At 42.1% G+C, this 25088-nt stretch overlaps 1 protein-coding gene across 1 annotated transcript in view; it reads right to left on the reverse strand.

The window, feature by feature from the left end:
- Positions 1–24982, reverse strand: part of LOC136866523 (uncharacterized peptidase C1-like protein F26E4.3) — a 383490-nt gene extending 358508 nt beyond the window's left edge. Inside the window, exon 1 of the mRNA XM_067143570.2 lies at positions 24794–24982. Within this exon, the coding sequence (XP_066999671.2) occupies positions 24794–24828 (35 nt within the window). The 5' untranslated portion in view covers positions 24829–24982. The remainder of the gene's footprint in view (positions 1–24793) is intronic.
- Between the last annotated feature and the right edge of the window lie 106 nt (positions 24983–25088).

Genomic DNA, 25088 nt, shown 5'->3' on the forward strand with positions numbered 1-25088 from the left:
CTGGCCCGCTCTCCTTTGGGTCATCCTGCCGGGGGTACGGCACAGAAATCATCCTGGTGGTGTTGTAAACAGCGAAGCTCAAGGGGAGGAGGAAAATGATGTTGGTGAAATTATGCTTGAGGAAGTGGAAAGGATGGTAAATAAACTCCATTGTCATAAAGCAGCAGGAATAGATGAAATTAGACCAGAAATGGTGAAGTATAGTGGGAAGGCAGGGATGAAATGGCTTCATAGAGTAGTAAAATTAGCGTGGAGTGTTGGTAAGGTACCTTCAGATTGGGCAAAAGCAGTAATTGCACCTATCTATAAGCAAGGGAACAGGAAGGATTGCAACAACTATCGAGGTATCTCACTGATTAGTATACCAGGCAAAGTATTCACTGGCATCTTGGAAGGGAGGGTGCGATCAGTCGTTGAAAGGAAGTTGGATGAAAACCAGTGTGGTTTCAGACCACAGAGAGGCTGTCAGGATCAGATTTTCAGTATGCGCCAGGTAATTGAAAAATGCTACGAGAGGAATAGGCAGTTGTGTTTATGTTTCGTAGATCTAGAGAAAGCATATGACAGGGTACCGAGGGAAAAGATGTTCGCCATACTGTGGGACTATGGAATTAAAGGCAGATTATTAAAAGCAATCAAAGGCATTTATGTTGACAATTGGGCTTCAGTGAGAATTGATGGCAGAATGAGTTCTTGGTTCAGGGTACTTACAGGGGTTAGACAAGGCTGTAATCTTTCACCTGTGCTGTTTGTAGTTTACATGGATCATCTGCTGAAAGGTATAAAATGGCAGGGAGGGATTCAATTAGGTGGAAATGTAGTAAGCAGTCTGGCCTATGCTGACGACTTGGTCTTAATGGCAGATTGTGCCGAAAGCCTACAGTCTAATATCGCGGAACTTGAAAATAGGTGCAATGAGTATGGTATGAAAATTAGCCTCTCGAAGACTAAATTGATGTCAGTAGGTAAGAAATTCAACAGAATTGAATGTCAGATTGGTGATACAAAGCTAGAACAGGTCGATAATTTCAAGTATTTAGGTAATATAGTAAGTGAGATTGAATCAAGGTGCCGTAAAGCTAATGCAGTGAGCTCGCAGCTGCGATCGACTGTATTCTGTAAGAAGGAAGTCAGCTCCCAGACGAAACTATCTTTACATCGGTCTGTTTTCAGACCAACTTTGCTTTACGGGAGCGAAAGCTGGGTGGACTCAAGATATCTTATTCATAAGTTAGAAGTAACAGACATGAAAGTAGCAAGAATGATTGCTGGTACAAACAGGTGGGAACAATGGCAGGAGGGCACTCGGAATGAAAAAATAAAGGCTAATTTAGGAATGAACTCGATGGATGAAGCTGTACGCATAAACCGGCTTCGGTGGTGGGGTCATGTGAGGCGAATGGAGGAGGATAGGTTACCTAGGAGAATAATGGACTCTGCTATGGAGGGTAAGAGAAGTAGAGGTAGACCAAGACGACGATGGTTAGACTCGGTTTCTAACGATTTAAAGATAAGAGGTATAGAACTAAATGAGGCCACAACACTAGTTGCAAATCGAGGATTGTGGCGACGTTTAGTAAATTCACAGAGGCTTGCAGACTGAACGCTGAAAGGCATAACAGTCTATAATGATAATGTATGTATGTATGTATGTATGTATGTATGTATGTATGTATGTATGTATGTATGTATGTTTCTGGTAAAATTCTTTTACCATATGTTATCTTTTTGAAGTAGTTACAGAATTTATTTATGCATGAATTACTTTCGATATACTGAAGAAACTGAGTCTAAATTAAAAACAAATTGGATTCAGATATCACCAAAGAAAAATTATCAGTTGTATCAGGCTATATTTGCACCGAAATAGGCTTCTTTGCTGCGTTGTCAGGAATTCATATTAGTTCCCGGTACGGGTTTACTGCCTCTCCGTTGGTGACATGGTCAACCCACTGACTCTTCAACATTTTGTGATATATCCACACTTAAAAGCATGCAGTCTACTCGCCGACGAAACTTGTTTTAGTGTCCAGCCTACGCATCTGAAGATTCTGATGCAGATTATGTGTCTTGTACGGAAAAATCATCGTAGTTACTGATACTAGATCAATCAATCAATCAATCAATCAATCAATCAATCAATCAATCAATCAATCAATCAATCAATCAATCAATCAATCAATCAATCAATCAATCAATCAATCAATCAATCAATCAATCAATCAATCAATCAATCAATCAATCAGTCAATCAATCATCATTGATCTGCATTTAGGACTGTCACCCAAGTGGCAGGTATAAGTTGTTTACATAGTTTCTTCTTTAATTATTTCAAAGAAATTAGAAATTTATCAAACATTATCCTTCCATTCCCTAATTCCTCGTCCTCATAAATGAATATTTTCCCCAATTTGTTTACTTCAATTCGAAATTTATCTTCATATTATGATTTTTCCTACCTTTAAAAGCTCCACGCAAGGTTATTCGTCTACTAATTCCATTTCAAGCTATTTCTCCACTGGGAACATACCACTTAGTCGAGAAGCTGTCTCCTTACTCACAAGTCTTCCCAGTCAAAAGTTTACAAAACTTTCGTATCGCTACTCTTTTGTCCTAAATCACCCAGAACAAATCGTCCGCTTTCCTTTTGATCTTTTCCAGTTCTCGTATCAAGTAATTCTGGTGTAGCTAAATCGAGAGAGAAATAAAATTAAAGAACTGTTGAACCTACATGCGTGATGCTTTACAATAATAAATAACAATAATGGATTGTATCGCTTTAGCGGATGATGTAGCTATACTAGCAAATTCGATTGAAGCAGAAATAGGCCAGATAAATACACTTCAATACATAGCCTCCAAGACTGGACTTCAGTTGTCTTACGAGAAACAGTGTCCATCACAAATTTGCACCAGAATACCTTCTTCCCTGCAACAGGGTCCATAAAGTCAGAGAATTTGAATATTTGGGGGAATGGATCAGTGAAGACCTCGAGACCAACAAAGCATTTGAAGAAAGTATTGGGAAACTGGATATTGCATATAGCCAATACAGAAAATTTACCAGAATAAATCCATATTCATCAATGCGAAATTAAGACTAACGCTGTAATCAGACCTGAGGTCCTCTATGCAGCTGAAACCCTAACCATAAAAAGGTCGGTAATTGCAAAGTGGGTCGCGGCCTTTAAGTGGCCACGACTCGTCCGTGGTCCAACAGCTCTGCACTCCGACCGGCCAACCGAGCAGAGGAGCGGCTCTACCTTGGCTCTTCGCCTCTGCATTTGGGAGACGGGACAGGGCTGCACCTCACGGCTGGCCCCATCCATCGACTGTCCTGAGAATGGTTTTCCGTAGTTTTCCATTCTCCTGCACTAAAGCGAATGCCGGATAGTTCCGAATAAAGGCCACAGCCGCCAACGACCTCACCTTCTCCGAGCATCTCTTTCACCGTAACAAATCTCCCGGCCTGAGAGACGGCGTTACCGTCTAAGACGCCCGCCTCCCCCCTTCAGGGTTGGAATTAAAACATTTTAGTAGAAGTAAATATAAATGGAGGAAAACTCATACAGAAACCGGAAGTCAGGGAAAGAATTATCTTGAGAAAGATATTTGGCCCTAGGATCATACAGGGAGAAAGTTACCTCAGGCCCAACGAAGATGTATACCTAAAGCAAGAACCTCTAATGGACACCATAATCAAGAGATGCCTCCAATTCTACGGACACCTTGAGAGAATGAACGAGTCAAGACTGACCAACGTGAACCACAGAGCCAGCTCCTGCAAGAAAACATCATCACTGTGGTACAAGCTAGTTAAACCTTCAACATCTCTGAATCCCATTTGCAGGACAGACAAACTTTCCGGAAAATGTTAAAGGAAGACCCACGGATTAAACATAAGAAAGGGCAGAGGCCAAAGAGATCAGAAGCAGCTAAACAACTACAAAGCCAGAAAAATGAAGGAGACATGGGCTAGGAAGAAGGCTCTTAAGAACGTGAAACCAATCCCTTGTTAGCCGAAAAGCATTTTGGTTAACCTTTGTAGTCCATAGTTGGCTCATTCGAAGAAATAATAATAATAATAATAATAATAATAATAATAATAATAATAATAATAATAATAATAATAATAATAATAATAATAATAATAATAATTCCTGAAACAAATAAGGAGAGGATCTTACAATTACAGAAGGCCTATAGACTCACCTGGAACAGATATACCAAAAACTCAAAATTAAGACATTAAAACTCAGTTATCAAAATAATATGAAGCACTATATGCCTCGAAAACTTTGATCATTGGAGGCACGTCACTTATTATATAGCTACAAAGAGAAACAAGAGATGAAAATATTGAGGAAAATCTTTTGTCCTGTATACTCAGAGGGAATATAGATGAATCGGAAGTTTGGGGAGCTTTATCAGCATTCTGAAAAGATCACCGGCACCATCTCACGAAAAGGCGATTTAAGTTCTATGGCCACACTCTGAGAATGAACAATGACGGGCTCACCAAAAGGATTCTCAACCATACTCTCTCAATGAAAATCAAGAAGTAGAAAAAGGCCTGGGACGATGACCTTCGATGTTAGGCCCCTTAAACAACAACAACAACAACAACAAAAATGGCCTTCTGAAAATTGGCATCCCATGGGAAATTATTCAAGATCTACTCCAGTTAAGAAAAACATTCAGCAATGATCATTTTGCTGAGGAAATGAATGCCAGGACGAATAAATCATGGACTAAAGAATGGAGGAAAATGTTCGGTGTCCAGATGAAAAGATTTTGAGAGAAGCATCAGCTAAATAAGTGCTACTAAAAGGCAAAGGCAAAGTCTTCTCCGTACAGGCCATGAAGTCCCTTGGAGGGGTGGAAGGTAAAGGCTTCCACTATCCGTAACCCCGGCACTTGATGGGGTAGAGTGGTTAGCTCTACGCCCGGTCGCCTTTGCCCCCAGGAATTAACCTGTACTCATTTTTGGTGTAGGCTGAGTGAACCTCAGGGCCATATGCACCTCCGGAAGAGGAAATCTACTTTCTTAAATTCTACGACGGGGATTCGAACTCACGTCCTTCCGGGCGAACCGAGAACGCCTTTACCGCCTCGGCCATGCAGCCCCTAAATAATAATACTATTACTGTTAATAAACTAAACTCATGTCCTCACCCCGACCTGGTGCAAATCTTTTCAGGAACACCTCCACTACAGGTGAGCTGCCTGTGCCGTTTTAACCACATAAAATCCTCCTGCAGTTGTTAAATCCCTGGCAGTATCGGAAGTCGAACGCGGGCTACCGTGGACGGCTGCTAAGATTACTAACAGTTATACTACGGAGGTCAGTGCAGAATCTAGATTGGAGCCTCGTTCACACAAGCTCCCCGACTTCAACAAACCCTAGATGACCAGCGTAATTCATTGATATATTGTACGAGTTATAAATAATTCCCCTATTTTACATGGTCAGTGATAGTATTTGACAGAATTGACAAGGAATCCTGATAAAATGAGCTGTGATCTTCCCGCCGTCCTTGACCCTACTTCCCTTGGATAACAAAGGTCGATAATCACAGTGTTATTGAAGTGATTTCGATTGCACAGACACCAGCATGAGAGGACGGCATACACCCACTGTTCAGAAACTAAGACTATGCTGGAGAAACAACTTTGATAACTTATTATCCCAGGCAGACAAGGAAACCAAACAACTGAGGCTTGGGCCAAGGTTGTAGAATTTCACCTTTCTGTCTTAATGGAAAGCTGGATAGTAATGACCATGGTCATGGTGGTGAATTTAACGCATTATTATTATTATTATTATTATTATTATTATTATTATTATTATTGAATGAAAATAAGAGTGAAAAATAGACACTGGTGTTGACTAGAGGAGAAAGAAAAAAGGGAAGGAAATTATAAAATTAAAGGGACTAAACTTTGAAATTACCCGCCTCTGTAGTGTAGTAGTTAGTGTGATTATCTGCAACCCTCGGAGGTCCAGGTTCGATTCCCGGCTCTGCGTCGAAATTTTAATGGTGGTATGGAACGGGGTCCACTCAGCCTTGGGAGGTTAACTGAGTACAGGGGGTTCAATTCCCACCTCAGGCATCCTGGAAATGGTTTTGCGTCGTTTCCCCACTTCTCCTCCAAGACAATGCCGGGATGGTACCTATTTTACGACCACGGCCGCTTCCTTCCTTCTTCCTGTCCATTACAAGGTCCCTGTTCAACATAGCAGGTGAGGCCTCCTGGGTGAGGCACTGGTCCTCCTCCCCAGTAGTATCCCCGATTAAATGTCTTATGCTCCAGGTAACTGCCCTTGAGAAAGCCTTTCTCAATATTCCTGCGTGTGATACCGTCAACTGCTAGAATAAACAGACGTAAAAAGTTCAGCTTATATGAAATGAAGCAATGAATGGAAAAGGGTGACGTGACACCTGGCGCACAAGTGATACGAATTTAGTGCTTTTAGGTATAATGAATTCACTAGACCCCTTTTGGACTACATTCCTTACACAATAAGCTAGCAATTGCAGCAAGAGAATCATAGTTTTGAACGATTTCGAGCACGTCCCATAAACATGGATCTCCAGCTTTATGTAAAATCTGAATCATGGGAGCATTACATAATATCGAAAGCCTTTTTTTTATCTACTGATATGGATTCAAATCACGGTTACCTTGGTGACAATGAGAACTCTTGTCACCGGCGGCGGAGGGGTATTTCGAATTTCCTCAGCGCAAATGAAAGATTAAAAACAGGAAAATGATATCCTAGTTCAGGGATGGCAAACCTTTATTGACTAGCGTGTCAATTGAGGTCTTACGCATTACAGTTTACTGTCTGGTGTGCCATCTGTTATTTTCTTTTAAAATCATCATCAAACCCCCTCATTTGACTTCAATTAGGTATTTCATTGCTTTACGTATAAATACACTCGACTGTACGTTTCCTGATTTTACTTTGCGAACCTTACTGAAAATTGAATTTTAAAAACAAGTAAATTTTATTCTAAGAATAAGATGTATTTTTGCTAATTTGTGAAAAATATGGAAATAGAATTAATTCTTTATTAAAGGGTAATGTTAAAATATGCTATGTTCCTACACTTTCAACCTATTTATTACATGTTAAAACATGTCCGCACCGAGCTCGATAGCTGCAGTCGCTTAAGTGCGGCCAGTATCCAGTATTCGGGAGATAGTAGGTTCGAACCCGACTGTCGGCAGCCATGAAAATGGTTTTCCGTGGTTTCCCATTTTCACACCAGGCAAATGCTGGGGCTGTACCTTAATTAAGGCCACGGCCGCTTCCTTCCCACTCCTAGCCCTTTCCTGTCCCATCGTCGCGCCGTAAGACCTATCTGTGTCGGTGCGACGTAAAACAACTAGCAAAAAAAAAAAAAAAAAAAAAACATGTCCGCCTCTGTGGTGTAGTGGTTAGCGTGATTAGCTGCCACCTTCGGAGGCCTGGGTTCGATTCCCCGCTCTGTCACGAAATTTGAAAAGTAGTACGAGGGTCCAGTCAGCCTCGGGTGGTCAACTGAGTAGAGGAGGGTTCAATTCCCACCTCAGCCATCCTCTAAGTGTTTTTCCGTGGTTTTCCACTTCTTCAGGCAAAAGCCGGTATGGTATCTAACTTTTAAGACCACGACCGCTCCCTTCCAATATTCCAATCCCCGCCACAAAGTCCCTGTTCAGTAAAGCAGGTGAGGTGCCTGCGTGCGGTATCCTCTGACCGAAAGTCTCATGCTCCAGGACACTACCGAGGGAAAAGCCAACCCTGAAGGGTAAACAGATTAAGAAAGAAAGAAAGAAAGAAAGAAAGACAGTTAAAAACATTAAAATAGGTGGCATGTTATCTGACGTACGACAGAAGTCGTGTTCGCGTGTCATAGGATCGCCATCTCTGTCCTAGGTCCTAGCAGATTGATATTCACATGAAGGTACCAGTCTGTAGTTTATGTCTTTAGTCATGTAATACTGCAAACTGTAATTTAACATGAATATGACCGGGCGAGTTGGCCGTGCGGTTAGGGGCGCGCGGCTGTGAGCTTACATCCGGGAGAGAGTGGGTTCAAACCCCATTGTCGGTAGCCCTGAAGATGGTCTTCCGTGGTTTCCCATTTTCACACCAGGCAAATGCTGGGGCTGTACCTTAATTAAGGCCACGGCCACTTCCTTCCCATTCCTAAGCCTTTCCTATCCCATCGTCGCCATAAGACCTATCTGTGTCGGTGCGACGTAAAGCAACTAGCAAAAAAAAAAAAAAATCATGACTCCGTCTTAGGGCTAGGGGTGTCCTAAAATTTGTGTGACGTAACGCTATAAAATGTGAAACATAAGTGACGTCATCAATTGTTACCTAGCAACATTGGTCTTGAGAGGTGCACGGGATGTAGATTTGTATAAATAGAGTGTGTTGAAAGCAATTAGTTTAAGATACGTAGTGTAGACGCTGCATCAAATCGGCCGTGGAAGTACTAACACACTACACACTGTAGAACTGGCCGACTCGTTGGCTGGATGGTCAGAGTACTGGTCTTCGGTTCAGAGGGTCCCGGGTTCGATTCCCGGCCGGGTCGGGGATTTTAACCTTCATTGGTTAATTCCACTGGCCCGGGGGCTGGGTATTTGTGCTGTCTCCAACATCCCTGTAACTCACACACCACATATAACACTATCCTCCACCACAATAATACGCAGTTACCTACACATGGCAGATGCCGCCCACCCTCATCGGAGGGTCTGCATTACAAGGGCTGCACTCGGCTAGAAATAGCCACTCGAAATTATTATACTTTAGAACTAATATGTAAATTCGTAGCCTCCTGTTTAGGCTATATCTTATGCCTGGCGGTCATTTGAAATTAAGAGGTGCACAGACTGTAGGTTTGTATTTAAAAAGTACCTCTGAACCCATCTCTGTGAAATGATGTAAATAAATAGTTCGTAATCAATATTTGAGTCGTCGGGCTGAGTGCTTCAAACAGCCGAGGCGCTTACCTTCTGACCCCAACTTGGCAGGTTCGATCCTGGCTCAGTCCGGTGGTATTTGAAGGTGCTCAAATACGCCAGCCTCGTGTCTGTAGATTTACTGGCATGTAAAAGAACTCAGGCACTTTCAGTTTCTCCAAAAACCGTAAAAATAGTTACTGGGACGTGAAGCCAAAAACATTGATTATTAATATTTGAGTTTTATTTACTGAAAGAGATATTCAAGATGCTTATCGCAAAAGCAAAATTGCAAATTTTTTATGTAGTGTGAACGAACCCCAGGGCCATATGCCACTCCAGATGTAGAAGTCTAGTTTATAAATTCAGGGTATCAAAATTTAGTATTGCAACTTCTAGAGATGCTAGAAGAGACCAAAGCAAATGCTTCTTTTTACCATTCAGTTGCTTTGTCCACGTCGTCTTGATACGGAGAGTCGAACATTACTTCTTTCATGCTTCAGAAAGTAATATTACTGGCTGCGTCATCACGAGACGCACCCGAACACGCGCGGAATGCCAGCATTCCTGATTCACGCTAACATGTTCATTCACAACATGAGATGGCCTTGACTTTACTGCTGGAGGCGATGATGCCACTCAGTTACAGTGGGCCATGTAATTAACGAAACACGTATAATCAAATAATTAGCTGTATTTACCATGTGCGAGTCCTTGAGCGTTACACCTTGTTTTCTGCAGGAGATTATTGAAACAATCAACTCTCACATAATAACCGAGCAAGCCGTAATGAACCATATAAGACACTTGACTGTATTAACGTATTCACTATAGCGGGAAATTCGACGAGGAATTATTGCCACTTATTAGAGATGGACCAAAAATAACACAACAGTGATTGTGGAACTGCTCCGGACTCGGAACTGTTCTTAAAATGAATAGTATGCCGCAATATTCTGTTCCGAAATAACAATGTTCCGAATCGCCTGCACTCTAGCGGGATTAGCATAGCGACATCGTGTCTCGAAATAACAGTGTTCCATATCGCCTGCTCTCTAGCGGGATTTTTCTAGCAACAACGTGTCTTGAAATATCAGTGTTCCATATCGGCTGCACTCCAAGGGGATTGATCTAGCAACATCGTGTTTCGAAATAACAGTGTTCCATATCGGCTGCACTCCAAGGGGATTGATCTAGCAACATCGTGTTTCGAAATAACAGTGTTCCATATCGGCTGCACTCCAAGGGGATTGATCTAGCAACATCGTGTTTCGAAATAAGAGTGTTCCATATCGGCTTGCACTCCAGTTGGATTGATCTAGTGACATCGTGTCTCGAAATAACAGTGTTCCATATCACCTGCAGTCCAATGGGATTGATATAGCAACATCGTGTCTCGAAATAACAGTGTTCCATATCACCTGCACTCCAATGGGATTGATATAGCAACATCGTGTCTCGAAATAACAGTGTTCCATATCGCCTGCACTCCAGCGGGATTGATCTAGCAACATCGTGTTTCGAAATAACAGTGTTCCATATCGGCTGCACTCCAAGGGGATTGATCTAGCAACATCGTGTTTCGAAATAACAGTGTTCCATATCGGCTGCACTCCAAGGGGATTGATCTAGCAACATCGTGTTTCGAAATAAGAGTGTTCCATATCGGCTTGCACTCCAAGGGGATTGATCTAGCAACATCGTGTTTCGAAATAAGAGTGTTCCATATCGGCTTGCACTCCAAGGGGATTGATCTAGCAACATCGTGTTTCGAAATAACAGTGTTCCATATCGGCTGCACTCCAGTTGGATTGATCTAGTGACATCGTGTCTCGAAATAACAGTGTTCCATATCGGCTGCACTCCAAGGGGATTGATCTAGCAACATCGTGTTTCGAAATAAGAGTGTTCCATATCGGCTGCACTCCAAGGGTATTGATCTACCAACATCGTATCTCGAAATAACAGTGTTCCATATCACCTGCACTCCAGTTGGATTGATCTAGTGACATCGTGTCTCGAAATAACAGTGTTCCATATCGGCTGCACTCCAGCGGGATTGGTCAAGCAACATCGTGTTTCGAAATAACAGTGTTCCATATCGCCTGCACTCCAGTTGGATTGATCTAGTGACATCGTGTCTCGAAATAACAGTGTTCCATATCACCTGCACTCCAATGGGATTGATATAGCAACATCGTGTCTCGAAATAACAGTGTTCCATATCACCTGCACTCCAGTTGGATTGATATAGCAACATCGTGTCTCGAAATAACAGTGTTCCATATCACCTGCACTCCAATGGGATTGATATAGCAACATCGTGTCTCGAAATAACAGTGTTCCATATCGGCTGCACTCCAATGGGATTGATATAGCAACATCGTGTCTCGAAATAACAGTGTTCCATATCACCTGCACTCCAATGGGATTGATATAGCAACATCGTGTCTCGAAATAACAGTGTTCCATATCACCTGCACTCCAATGGGATTGATATAGCAACATCGTGTCTCGAAATAACAGTGTTCCATATCGGCTGCACTCCAGCGGGATTGATCTAGCAACATCGTGTCTCGAAATAACAGTGTTCCATATCGCCTGCACTCCAGTTGGATTGAACTAGTGACATCGTGTCTCGAAATAACAGTGTTCCATTTCGCCTGCAATCCAGTTGGATTGATCTAGCAACATCGTGTCTTGAAATAACAGTGTTCCATATCGCCTGCACTCTAGCGGGATTGATCTAGCAACATTGTGTCTCGAAATAACAGTGTCCCATATCGCCTGCACTCCAGCGGTTTTGGTCTAGCAACACCATGATCTAGGTCAGAGATGGCAAACCTTTACCGACCAGCGTTTCAATTAATGTTTTATTTATTGCTTTTTACTCTCTAATGTGCAATAGCGGCGCTAAGAAGTTCCGGTCCAGCCCGTAATAATTGAAAATGGCCCCTTCGTTTCCTGATAAGGAAAGTTACAAGTTCATTTCGTAGTACAAGGTTGTATATTATTACAATGAATAGCAACGACATAATAATAATGATGATAATAATAACAATGTTACAAAATTTAATATTCAAATTCGAATGAATTTAAGTAATACACTTACGTGGTACGAACACACACACACACACACACACACACACACACACACACACGCGCGCGCGCACACACACGCGCGCGCGCACACACACGATGCATATTACAATTGTAGTAACCAAAATACGCTGACCATCACAGTATTAAGAAATAATTTCGTTTTGAGGACCAAATCATTTACTATTTACAACTCAACCGTCCATCGTAGGCCTACTTAGCTACACTGACTGCCAAAAGTTATGAACAGGTTCGAAACCTCAATATTTAGAGTCCAGATAACGAGGATGTCTTTGTTACCGCATCTTCGTTAACTACTGGATTCTCAGAACTGGCCAATTACTTCCAAAGCCTTATTGTGAGTGGCAGCAAGGGATGGTTATTATTAGAACAGTTCGAGAAACCCAGATTATTTCAGAAATAACTACCGTACTCCTATTGACGAAAGAAGGTCTGCACTACGACGGCCTAAGTTTGTAATAATTCTCTGTACTACAAATAATACTGTGTTGTGCGCTGTATCTTTATCAATATGTAAAATAACTCTTCAGCTACTGAATTAAGAAACAGTCATGGGCCCCTCAGAAGCCCCGTGGGATCTGTGGGGTCCGTATCGCCGCCACTGCTAGTGTGCCGTCGGTTATTTTCCTTTGAAATCATCATGAAACCCCTTCTTTGACGTATTTTAGGCATGAGATTGCATTACATATAAATCTGTTTGACTAAATGTTTCATGATTTTATTTTGCAAACATCTCTGACGTAATCAAATTGTAGAAACTATGTCCATAAAATTAATTGGGACGTACTTCTTTACACATAATGTTAAAATATGCTGTGTGGCTAGATTTTCGCCCTATTTATTAGAAGTTAAAAAGGTTAAAATTAATCAGCATGTTGCCTGACGTGCCAGAGAAGTCGTGTTCTCCTGTCATCTAGTGGCACGCGTGTCAGGGATTCGTCACCCCTGTCCTAGGTGTTTTAGAACCTCGCAAGTACCGTTGGTTGGCTGATTGTCCCGACACCGGAGGAACGTGACTGCTAGTTCACTACGCTGGTTTCGATGTTCCTTGAAGACATCTCAGCGAACGCAGAGACCGTGGCCTTAATCAAGGTACAGCATCAGCAAATCCATGGTTTGGAAATGAGAGGCCATGGAAAACTGTATTCAGTGTACCAACAGAGGGATTCGAACCCGCCACCTCTCGATTGCAAGCTTACAGCTGCGCAACCCTATCCGCACGATAAATTATTTAAATCTGTAATTCCACTTTCGTACATAAAGGAATACTACTACTAATAATAATATCAATAATAATAATAATAATAATAATAATAATAATAATAATAATAATAATAATAATAATAATAATAATGAAAATCCACAGCCTGTTTCCAGTCATTCGACCGGGCCAGGAATGGAATGAACGAAGCCCCATCTAGCGGCGAGGATAGGAATTTTGCCAGCTGCAGAAGCCTGTCGCACTCCCCTGAGACAATGATAAATGCCTAACAGATGAAATGACATGTTAATGGAGAGTGTTGCTGCAATGAAAGGTGACAGAGTAAACCGGAGTACCTGGAGAGAAACCTCTATTTCCTCCGCTTTGTCCAGCACAAATCTCACATGGAGTGACCGGGATTTGAACCACGGTATCCAGCGGTGAGAGGCCGGCGCGCTGCCGTCTGAGCCACGGAGGCTTAATAATAATAATAATAATAATAATAATAATAATAATAATAATAATAATAATAATAATAATATACTTCCCTCTAGCTACTTTTACGGTTTTCAGAGACGTCGTGATGCCGGAATTTTGTCCAGCAGAACTTCTTGTATGTGCCACTAAGTCTACCGACACGAGGCTGACGTATCTGAGCATCTTCAAATACCACCGGACTGAGCCGGGATCGAACCTGCCAAGTTTTGGTTAGAAGGCCAGCGCCTCAACCGTCTGAGCCACTCAGCCCGGTTTGAACAAAGACTTGCCCTAATCTGTCATTTTAAATGCCAAATTTATACAAATCAACAGCAAACGCAAGAACCATCTGTACCCTGAGGATAGCAAAGTCACTACAGGAATGAGTCCTACATTAGTCGGTAGGTGATAGAAGTCATGTGTGTGTCTACATGCCGTTGTCACAGAGATAATTCAGTAACGTTGTTACACCAACATTCTAACGTTATCATTATGTTAATATATGCGGCGGTACCAACACATGACGCCACCCATGCTGCGATTCGTCTGTTTCAAGGGCAGCACATACCTTACACGCTGTCAGCTACTTCAAGTGTCACACTCAATGGACCAGCAGACCGACTGTGTCCTCGCCAGCATCAGTACCCGTCGGTACTATGACGTAATACACACTTAGTAAATACCATTCCCAACATTTTTCTGGCTGAAATAACGGTCATTGAGACTGTTTAGTGTAGCTATTTTAACACGGATGAGTCAATTTTTTACAAGGTTTTTTAAGTCGCACCGACACTGATAGGTCTTATGGCGACGAGAGGACAGGATATGGCTGGGAGTGGGAAGGAAGCAGCCGTGGCCTTGATAAGGTACAGCCCCAGCATTTGTCTGGTGTGAAAATGGGAAACAACGGAAAACCATCTTCAGGCCTGCCGACAATGGGGTTCGAACCCACTATCTCCCGAATACTGGGCACTTAAGCGACTGCAGCTATTGAGCTTGGTACAAATGAGTCAAACACGAAAGCTGAAAAAAACAGAATTCAGAATCCTGTCTGGACGGACTGTAGTTCAATTCAATTCTTTTCACCTGGCTTTATATTCTTACGAATAACACATCGTTTGTTGTATTACTCTGATTTATTTCAGGATGACGCACTATACAGGGTGGTAGGAAACAAAGTGAACCAAGCATATACGCGTTAGAGCGTTTGGTCGTACTGATAGGTAATTCGAAAAAAAATACGTTGATATCTCGCACTGTTGCCATTTTATCAGCTGCTGAAGTTAGCCAATCAGATAGCTTCGTGGGTGAATTCAAATTGTCTTTACAAGGCGGTCTTGCTAAATCTGCTCGTGGCTTGGTTGGGCTAGAGAAATGAGCGTCAAACACTAACACACTGTGGGTTTCAGCCAGTCCACCGTAGCGTGCTTGCTGTGGGCCGAGCCTATCTTTGTTCAAGTCCCTCCCCTGGAAAAGTTTATTTCTTCCATTGGCATTCTCAAGCCGGTCATAAGCCACGTGCAGATTTAGCTACAATGCTTCATAAATCCCATCTGGAATCACCCGCGAAGCGATCTGATTGGCTAACTTCAGCAGCTGATAAAATAACAACGGCTCGATATTTTGACGTATTTTTTCAAATTACATATCAATATGACCAACGCTCTAACGCTCATATACCCGGTTCACGTTCTGCCGACCACCCTGAATACACACACAATTCTATTCAACTATGAATGACCACAATTACTAATTACTGTCTATTTACAAGTCTCCGTTCATTACGCACAGCAGGGAGTCCCGTTCGTTGGTATTACGTGGGAGGTCTATAATCGTATTCACCGGCTCGCCTTACTTTCCAAGTCCAGTCTCCCCATACAGCAAATTTGTGCAGACCGCTGGATTTGAACAGAGGGCCACTGGCCACACAACACACGATGACTCTTCCTTGGGTCGACTCCAGAGACAGTCCAGTAATTCACACAGTCAAAGACAGTGAACAACTAAACAGCAGCAGTTAAACAGTGTTAAAGAGCAGGAAAGCACAATGCTCCTCACAACAATGACCATTAACATTGTTTAAGTTACTCTATTTTGGTCGCCGAGTATACGACGATTCTCAGTCCACAGTACTCTCAGGTAGTACACAGTCTTCTGTTCCGCATGTCGTCTTCAGTCCAGCCACTCTCTGGACACTCCGATACCAAAACCCACAGATCCTCGTTCAGACTTTGGTGGAATATAAGCGACAGCCAACACCTCGGTCGCCCTGAGCTCAGCCCTCGAACCCAACACACCGAGTCCAACTACGAATCCAACACTGAGTCTCACACTTCGAAGAATGGAGGTATCTACAAACGAAAGGTAAGAGCCACCATGGTTTGAAATTGGAAGACTCACAAACCTAATACCGTTGGGGTTCGAAGAGAGCAAATGGTAACAATGCCAGACTCAGCTATGTGAGCTGTGGTTGTCAACAGACGCTTCCAAGTTGAAAACCCTTTACACCGCTTTTAATCACCTCGTGCGAACGGCTGGGGATACCATGTGAGTATTCTACCACCTGCACCTAAATGGCAATACACACAACCCACCACACAATCAACTACCACAGAAACGCATTAATCAATCAATCAATCAATCAATCAATCAATCAATCAATCAATCAATCAATCAATCAATCAATCAATCAATCAATCAATCAATCAATCAATCAATCAATCAATCAATCAATCAATCAATCTGCATTTGGGGCTGTCGCGCCGGTGGCAGATTTCCTATCAGTTGTTTTTCTAGTCTTTTGTTAAAAGATTTCAAAGTATTTGGAAATTTATGAAACATGAAAATGAAAACCTACAACCTGTTTTCCAGTCAGTAACCGGGTCAGGGATGGAATGAATGAAGCCCCCATCTTGCGGCGAGGATAGGAATTGTGCCGGCCGCCGAAGCCTGTCACACTCCTCTGGAGCAATGATTAATGACTGGCAGATGAAATGAATTGATGTTGGAGAGTGTTGCTGGAATGAAGTATGACAGGAAAAACCGGAGTAGCCGGGGAAAAGCCTGTCCCGCCCCGCTTTGTCCAGCACAAATTTCACATGGAGTGACCGGTTTTGAACCACGGAACCCAGCGGTGAGGGGCTGACGCGCTGCCGCCTGAGCCACAAAGGCTCTCGTAATTTATGAAACATCTCTCACATTTCACACGAGGTAAATGCTGGGGCTGTACCTTAATTAAGGCCACGGCCGCTTCCTTCCCATTCCTAGGCCTTTCCCGTCCCATCGTCGCCATAAGACCTATCTGTGTCGGTGCGACGTAAAGCAAATAGCAAAATATTGATAGTATAATATAATATAATATAATATAATATAATATAATATAATATAATATAATATAATATAATATAATATAATATCATTGTTTATTTAATCCATTTACACTCAAGGGTTGGTTTTTCCCTCGGCCTCAGCGAGGGATCTCACCTCTACCGCCTCAAGGTCTGTGTCCTGGAGCGAGAGACGTTTGGTCGGGGATACAACTGGGCAGGTGTACCAGTACCTTGCTGAGGCGGCCTCACCTGCTATGCTGAACAGCAGCCTTGTCGGGGATGGGGAGATTGGAAAAGACAGACAAGGAAGCGGCCGTGGCGTTAAGTTAGGTACCATCCCTGCATTTGCCTGGAAGAGAAATGGGAAGCCACGGAAAACCACTCCGGGGATGGCTGAGGTGGGAATCGAACGCCCCTCTGCTCAGTTGACCTTCCGAGATTGAGTGGATCCCGTTATAATCCTCATACTAATTTTGAAATTTCTTGACAGAGCTGGGGATCGAACCTGGGCCTCCTGGGGCGACAGCTAATCACACTAACCGCTAACCGTCTTTATTTGATTACTGTAATGGATATCTTTCCTTATATTAACAACGTAGGGTTGGCGGCAGAAAGGATATCCGGATGTAAATAACAGTTCGCACGTGTGATGCCACCAGGAGAAGCGGGAGTGGCAGACGAAGAACAAAACTACCCTAAGGTTGAAAAAGTACGATAGAAGTGTACGTTAGCAGAAGCCACATGAAACACTTGCCGCAAGCTCCGTGGTTGTGACTTACGCTCTCCAAGGAAGAGAGACTTCGTGGAGGATTTGCGGTCAGATACGGAATTGTACACTACTTGCTCTATACCTTCTCGGGCAATGAACTCAAGAACGTCTTCTATTATTTATAGCTAACCTATTAACCCACGACCTCGAACTAATTTAAGACAATGGAGTGGAAAAGTATGAATTAAGATCGCGTTGTAAACAAACCTCAACGTAACATGTGCCGCAGGACGTGTCGCTGACATAGTTCAGTACAGAGTGGAAGGTATTCGTTTATTATGTTCTGCATTCGATACTGGACCTCACAGAGTCTAGCTATTGTTACAGACAGTACCGCAGGCAATGGAACTATTACCGAGTGAGTTGGCCATTCGGTCAGGGTCACATAGCTTTGAGCTTGCATTCGGGAGATAGTGGGTTCGAACCCTCTGTCGGCAGCTCTGAAGATGGTTTCCCATTTTCACACCAGGTAAATTCTCGCGCTGTACCTTAGGGAAGGCCTTTGTTGCTTCCTTCCTACTGTTATTCCTTTCCTGTCCCATCGTCGACATAAGTCTTATTTGTGTGGGTGCGACGAAAAGTAATATTGTAAAATTTAAAAACAAAAAAAAACATATCGAGTGGCTAGGCCGTGTGCGTTTGAAGAGTTTCGCCCAGACGTGCCATTTGGGCTCATCAGTTGGACTGACACGCCCCTCCAAGACTCTGCTTACTATTTAGTATTTGGTACAGTCCAGTGTAGTGTATTGTTGTTTTATAGCATTCTGAATCCTAAACACTGCTCTCTCTATCTATGTATTGTTGTTTTTATGGGCTCAGCCCGTAAAGATTAATTAACTAGTCCGTTATAACTATGTTAAAAAATCATAATGTTATTGTTTTATGTCCCACTAACTACTTTTTGACTGTTATCGGAGACGCCGAGGTGCTGGAATTTTTGTCCCACAGGAATTCTTTTACGTCCCAGTAAATCTACCGATACGAGGCTGACGTATTTGAGCACCTGCAAATACCACCGGAATGAGCCAGTGGCTCAACCGTCTGAGCTACTCAGCCCGGCTGTATTTAAACAAAAAACTACCAAACGAACTACTCTTACTATTTAATCTAAGTATGGCGTTTTTAAATTTCTATTAGGTCTAGAATTCCTCAATTACTGTTCTGACAACATCCAAAATAAAGTTATTTACTTTTCCTTAAGATGTACGATTCAAAACACCATAAAATACTGTAGAACCTCCGACCATTATATTAGAACAAAATAAGTTCACTAGCTCCCATTGTGTTAGCTTCAGTGCCTCCATGAACTATTTTGTGTACGTGCGTATGTTTGAATGTGTGTATTTATATTTGTTGGTTGGATCCTCAACAGCTTCATAAATAGCTGCCATACATGGCGTAGGCGACACTCGAGAGGTATACTAGAATAATGAGAAGTGTGGTAGTTTCCCATTATCTTCCCCACCGAGTTAGAATTTATTACATAAGTCTGACAATCCTGCTGAAATACACTCGATAGCCAACGTTCGCCTCTTACAACAGGTAGTGGATACCACGTATGTTATTCCACCGCTCCTCTCCGCAATGGGTAAGGAGGGTCTCATAGCTCAGCTGTTTGGCTGCTGGTGATTCACTTTGATCATCCAGCGGAAGTAAACAGGGAGGTTAGGGTGACATGAAGAGAGAAATCTAAGTTAGGAAAGGATACCGCCAACAAGCTGTGTGTGTGATCTGGCTTCTGCGATAAGGAAATGAAAGACGAATTATGTTCTGGACGATGCTCGCCAAAAGAGCAGTGTTAAGACAATGTTACAATCTTTGGCAGGGTACGAAATTAGAAATAAATGGTGGTGGGCAGGGAGAAGGAACATACAGCTTAAACACTAGTGTTTTATTTCAGGCACTATCCTGCGGGGGGAGGGAGTACAGAATTCCCCTGTAACTAAATTACCCCCTCCCCACAAAAACGTTCATTTTAAATCTTTTTGTACCGGGCGAGTTGGCCGTGCGCATAGAGGCGTGCGGCTGTGAGCTTGCATCCGGGAGATAGTAGGTTCGAATCCCACTATCGGCAGCCCTGAAAATGGTTTTCCGTGGTTTCCCATTTTCACACCAGGCAAATCCTGGGGCTGTACCTTAATTAAGGCCATGGACGCTTCCTTCCAACTCCTAGGCCTTTCTTATCCCATCGTCGCCATAAGACCTATCTGTGTCGGCGCGACGTAAAGCCCCTAGCAAAAAAAAAAAAATCTTTTTGTTTGAATTTTCAACAAGGATGCTAAACATCAGAAAGTTATTCCAATCAGCTGAGAAGTTTATGAGAGACTGCCTATTTATTAAGAGTCCGACTCGTTGACTGAACAGTCAGCGTACTGGCCTTCGGTTCAGAGGGTCCCGGGTTCGATTCCCGGCCGGGTCGGGGATTTTAACCTTAATTGGTTAATTCCAATGGCACGGGGGCTGGGTGTATGTGTTGTCTACATCATCTCATCCTCATCACGACGCGCAGGTCGCCTACGGGGGTCAGATAGAAAGACCTGCACCTGGCGAGCCGAACTCGTCCTGGGATATACCGGCTCTAAAAGCCATACGACATTTCATTTCATTTATTAAGAAAGGCCAGGCGAGGCGCAATTTGTCCTAATTTATTGCTTTATTATTGGAACCTTCCTCTACCAGGTCTAAGTGCTGACTGAACAAATTTGTCGGTTTGTACACACCGTAAGTGAATATTGTCCTATTGGCTACCTGTCGGAAACATACCCTCCCAAGAAAGTACAGGAGAGGTGTAAAGCTCGAGCTACTTAGAGCAATGACTAGGGAGGAGAGCATCAAGTAATTTACATTTTTGCCCGGGCTTCAGATGAACTTGTCAGAGTGAAAAATGAACAACAGGCTGCAGGTACGGATTGCCACTGCTGCTTTATTTTATTGCTTTAGTTCTGGCAGTCATTTGTATTATTGCCGATGATTTTATGAAAATATGCACAGTAAATATAATTAATTTCAGTAATAAATTATTTGTGTTCTATATTTTCCTCATTATTTTTTAACTGAAAGAATACCCCCGTGCAATTTTAGTGAGGGGGGGGGGGGCTATGAGATAAAATCGTTGGTTGGGGGAGTCCCTCCCTCCCCCTAAGATTTCGCACATTGATGGGCTGGGAAGACTTGGGAATAAGGAGACGAGCTGCTCGACTAAGCGGTATGTTCCGAGCTGTCAGTGGAGAGATAGCGTGGAATGACTTTGGTAGATGAATAAGCTTGAATGGAGGTAGGATACATCATAATATGAAGATAATGCTTGTATTCAAGAGGAAAAATTGGAGCAAATAATCATTTATAAGAAGAAGAGTTAGGGATTGCTAGATAATCTGCCACCTAAGCGACAGCTCTAAACGCAGATCAATGATTGAAGGCTGAAATTTATGTAGGATTAACAATAATAACAAATACATTGTTATCAAAAGACAATGCCTTTGCTGGCGGGATGAAGTGTTTACAGTGCACTATGTCTTCTGGTATGGGCTAGAATAAATTTGTTACTTTCATTGACCCGTCTCAGTCTCATCCTTGGCTTTGACAATATGAAAGTGACCGAGGTATGAGCGATGCCAGTAATGTCATTCCTTATGCAGCCAGTCCCTGTTATGAATCTGTTATGAATGGTGTGAAAATATCGCTTATAGGGTCGGTTGGTGCATGCATTTCAGTGGGCTTGGCAGACTGATATGCAATAGCAACTTCTGGCTCAGTGAGGAAAACAACGGGAAACTACCTTACTACTCACTTCCCTAGTATGCCACTTCAGTGACACCTAGGCTACCTATGGCAGCTGTTGGTGGAGCTGTAGATGATCAAACCAGCCTTCGTGCTGAATACCCAACATACACATCAAAAGACAGCCTATCAATTTAAAAACACCTTAGAAAGAATCAAGACTAAGCAGCATAATTCACAGAGCCAACTCATGTAAGAAAACAACATCGCTTTGATACAAAGAGATCAAACATGATCTTGAAAATTTTAATATCCCTGAAACTACCAATACAGGACAGAAAAAACTTCTCAAAATGCGATGCAAAATAATCGATAAGTCGTGTTTAAGAGAGGATTGAGACGAAAGAGATGAGAAGAAGCTTAACAACAACAACAACAACAACAACAACAACAACAACAACAACAACAACAACAACAACAATGCCAGAGAATTAGTGATAGACTACGGTTTTAAGAGGAAATAAAACCGGGCAACCATCATAGAAAGAAGTATGGGCAAGAAAATTTGACTCATCCAATAATGATAATAATAATAATAATAATAATAATAATAATAATAATAATAATAATAATAATAATAATATGGAGTGTGGCCTCCGGAGAGGCTTGATGCAGGTCTTTCGAGTTGACGCCTTATAGGTGACTTGCACGTCTATGAGTATGGGGTCCTAATTATAATGATCTCTAATGATGAAGACATTACACACACCCAGCCCTCGAGCCATCAGAATTAACCAATAAAGGTTAAAATCCCTGGAATCGAACCCAGGACCCGCTGAACCAGAGACCAGCACTCTAACTATTTAGCCATGGAGTCGGACATAATAATAATAATAATAATAATAATAATAATAATAATAATAATAATAATAATAGATTTTCTTTTTTCATTTGGCTTTTTCGTCGCACCGAAACACATAGGTCTTATGTCGAAAATGAGATAGGAAATGGCAGTGGCCTTAATTAAAGTACAGCCCCAGCATTTTCTGGGTGTGAAAATGGGAAACGACGGAAAACCATCTTCAGGTCTGCCGACAGTGGGGTTCGAACTCACTATATACCGAGCGCAAGCTCACAGCTGCGCGCTTCTAACTGCACGGCCAACTTGCTCGGTCCTAAATTTCACCGACCTTCGTTGCCATCGAACCCACACACAGGTATACTGCATAGTATAAACATCATGGGCACACGAATGTTCTCAGTGCTTGTCAAGGGAGCAACAGCGAACAACAACAATAACAACAGCAACATAAAGAAAACAAAGACAACGACAAAAACTTTCTCCTAAGGCGTTCACAGCTTGTGAGACCAGACGCAACTAAACCCGATATTGCCTCCATTTACCCGAGTTAACCTTCTCTCTTTCATGTCTTCTGTTTCTTATTTTTTAAACAATTCTTCTTTTTCCACACCCATGGTATTTTCCTTTGCTTTCTTTTTCCATTCTTGGAGGAATCGATACTCTTCATCAATCGACTAGTGTGCTGATGATCTCAACGTTTTTCCCTTTTAAGCGACAGTGAGCTCCACCATACTAGCAACGAACACACAGCCTCCCGTCTTCAGCGCCTTGACTGTTCAATGATGGTCCAAACGGACCCGCGCAACTGCTTGTCACTTTGGTAATCACACAGAACTTGAAAGACAGTATTCTGTTACTTTCCACTTGAACTTTGAAAAAATGCTGGGATTGTCTCTTCATGTTCCTCGCCCTAACAACAAATGCACAAACCATACCACCAAGAACGTAAAGGCAAGTTATCACCAGAGTCCAGACTTTCAGGTACTGCTAGGTTAGATTGCAAACTTAAAGCGAGCAACAAGTATACTCTAACCTGTACAACAGTTATGCTATGAGATTTGCATAGATATTAGGGGCACACCTATAGAACTCCTAGAATTTATGTTACTCTTGTTACATTATGGAACAACGGGTTGCACGACACTTCCTACTAAGCGATTGTGGTAACAACTGGTTCGTAATGAATAAGAATGTAATCTATTATAAAAGTGGTTTGTTTTATTTCAAAATTAATAAAGATTCTTATTAATTTCTCCATTTTTTTCACATCAACAAGGAACCGAACTAGATCTGTGTATTCACGTTACTCTACTACTCGCTTAACGTTTCATATACCGAAACTTAATATTTGCATACGTCTAGAATTATTTTATTCCCAACATCCTTTTATTAGCTGTAGGATGGGCTAGAAACGATGAGAACGACACTTATAATAAATAGCGGCTTCACTGAAGTGATACGTTTATCTTAAAGAGAAACTAACACGCCAAGTCACACAGTACACTTCAGACAAATGTTGACAAGAACAACTCACAACATATTTCCCATCCCAGTCTTAAGATAGCGCACAGTACGTAAGAAAATACATAAGTGCTGGTATTGTTTTCACATACCAAGTGCTAAACATTATGAGGCTCTGGTATAAAGTTTGAATTTCACCCCGAAAATTTCCAAACTTGACAACTGGTTGAAAGATTTGTTCAAAAATCTCTACAATGAAACAAATTTAAATATGAATTTAGAACAGTATTAGTTATGCACTTCGCAAGTAACTTATTTCAGGTTTGTCGGTTTTTGCAAAATCTCAGGCTCAAAATATTAATAAACACACAAAACTTTACACAATGCATTAATATAGACACTTATATCACACATCAAATGACTAAAATAACATTTAACATTTACACTAAAATATAGAAACTTTCGATACTCTTTGAAAATAGTTCTTCAAGAGCCAAAGACTCGAAAACAAGACTTAAATCCTCAATTCAATCATTTAATTCTAAAAACAACCATCGCCCGTTCCTTCGCACACAAAGTGCAAAATAACGAATGGCTTTAAAATGAAATTTAAAATTCGCTCGTGAAATTTCAAAGTCTGGTAACTGATTGAAAAACATTCCTTAAAATCCCAAAAATGAAACAAATTGAAATGTTAATTTACGAAATATATTATTATTTTCTAAAAGTCAAATTTGATTTTGTAATTAGGTTACCAAAATAGTCTAGCCCAAATTAATAATACACCGTTCTACAAATGGCTGTGTAGTCTTCTAAGAAATCTATCAATATTCTTTCGATTCAGTTGGCAAACGTAATATTTTTCTCATGCGTTATTGCCGTACTGGACTCACCTCATGTTGTGTGTCGAGCGAAGTATCCCAGTCATGGCTGTATCACGCTAGACGCGGCACAAGTGGTGTAGCGCAGAGAGAAGTGCAGAATGCGACGCGAGCCTTGCTATCGCAGTGTTATATAGCCAGGCCACTGAGTTCGCACACTCACACACGGCTCGCCAGCTCAAGGTGTCCGTAGAGCACTCACTCTACTTACCAACTAAACACTGTGTCGCCAATCACACCCCCGCAAACGAGTCCACCATGGGAGTGGGGGAATGTCGAGGGGGCGTGGCCTCTCACCGGCCTCTTG

Source organism: Anabrus simplex, chromosome 3, assembly GCF_040414725.1.
Source record: "Anabrus simplex isolate iqAnaSimp1 chromosome 3, ASM4041472v1, whole genome shotgun sequence".
In the NCBI taxonomy this organism is placed as follows: Eukaryota; Metazoa; Arthropoda; class Insecta; order Orthoptera; family Tettigoniidae; genus Anabrus; species Anabrus simplex.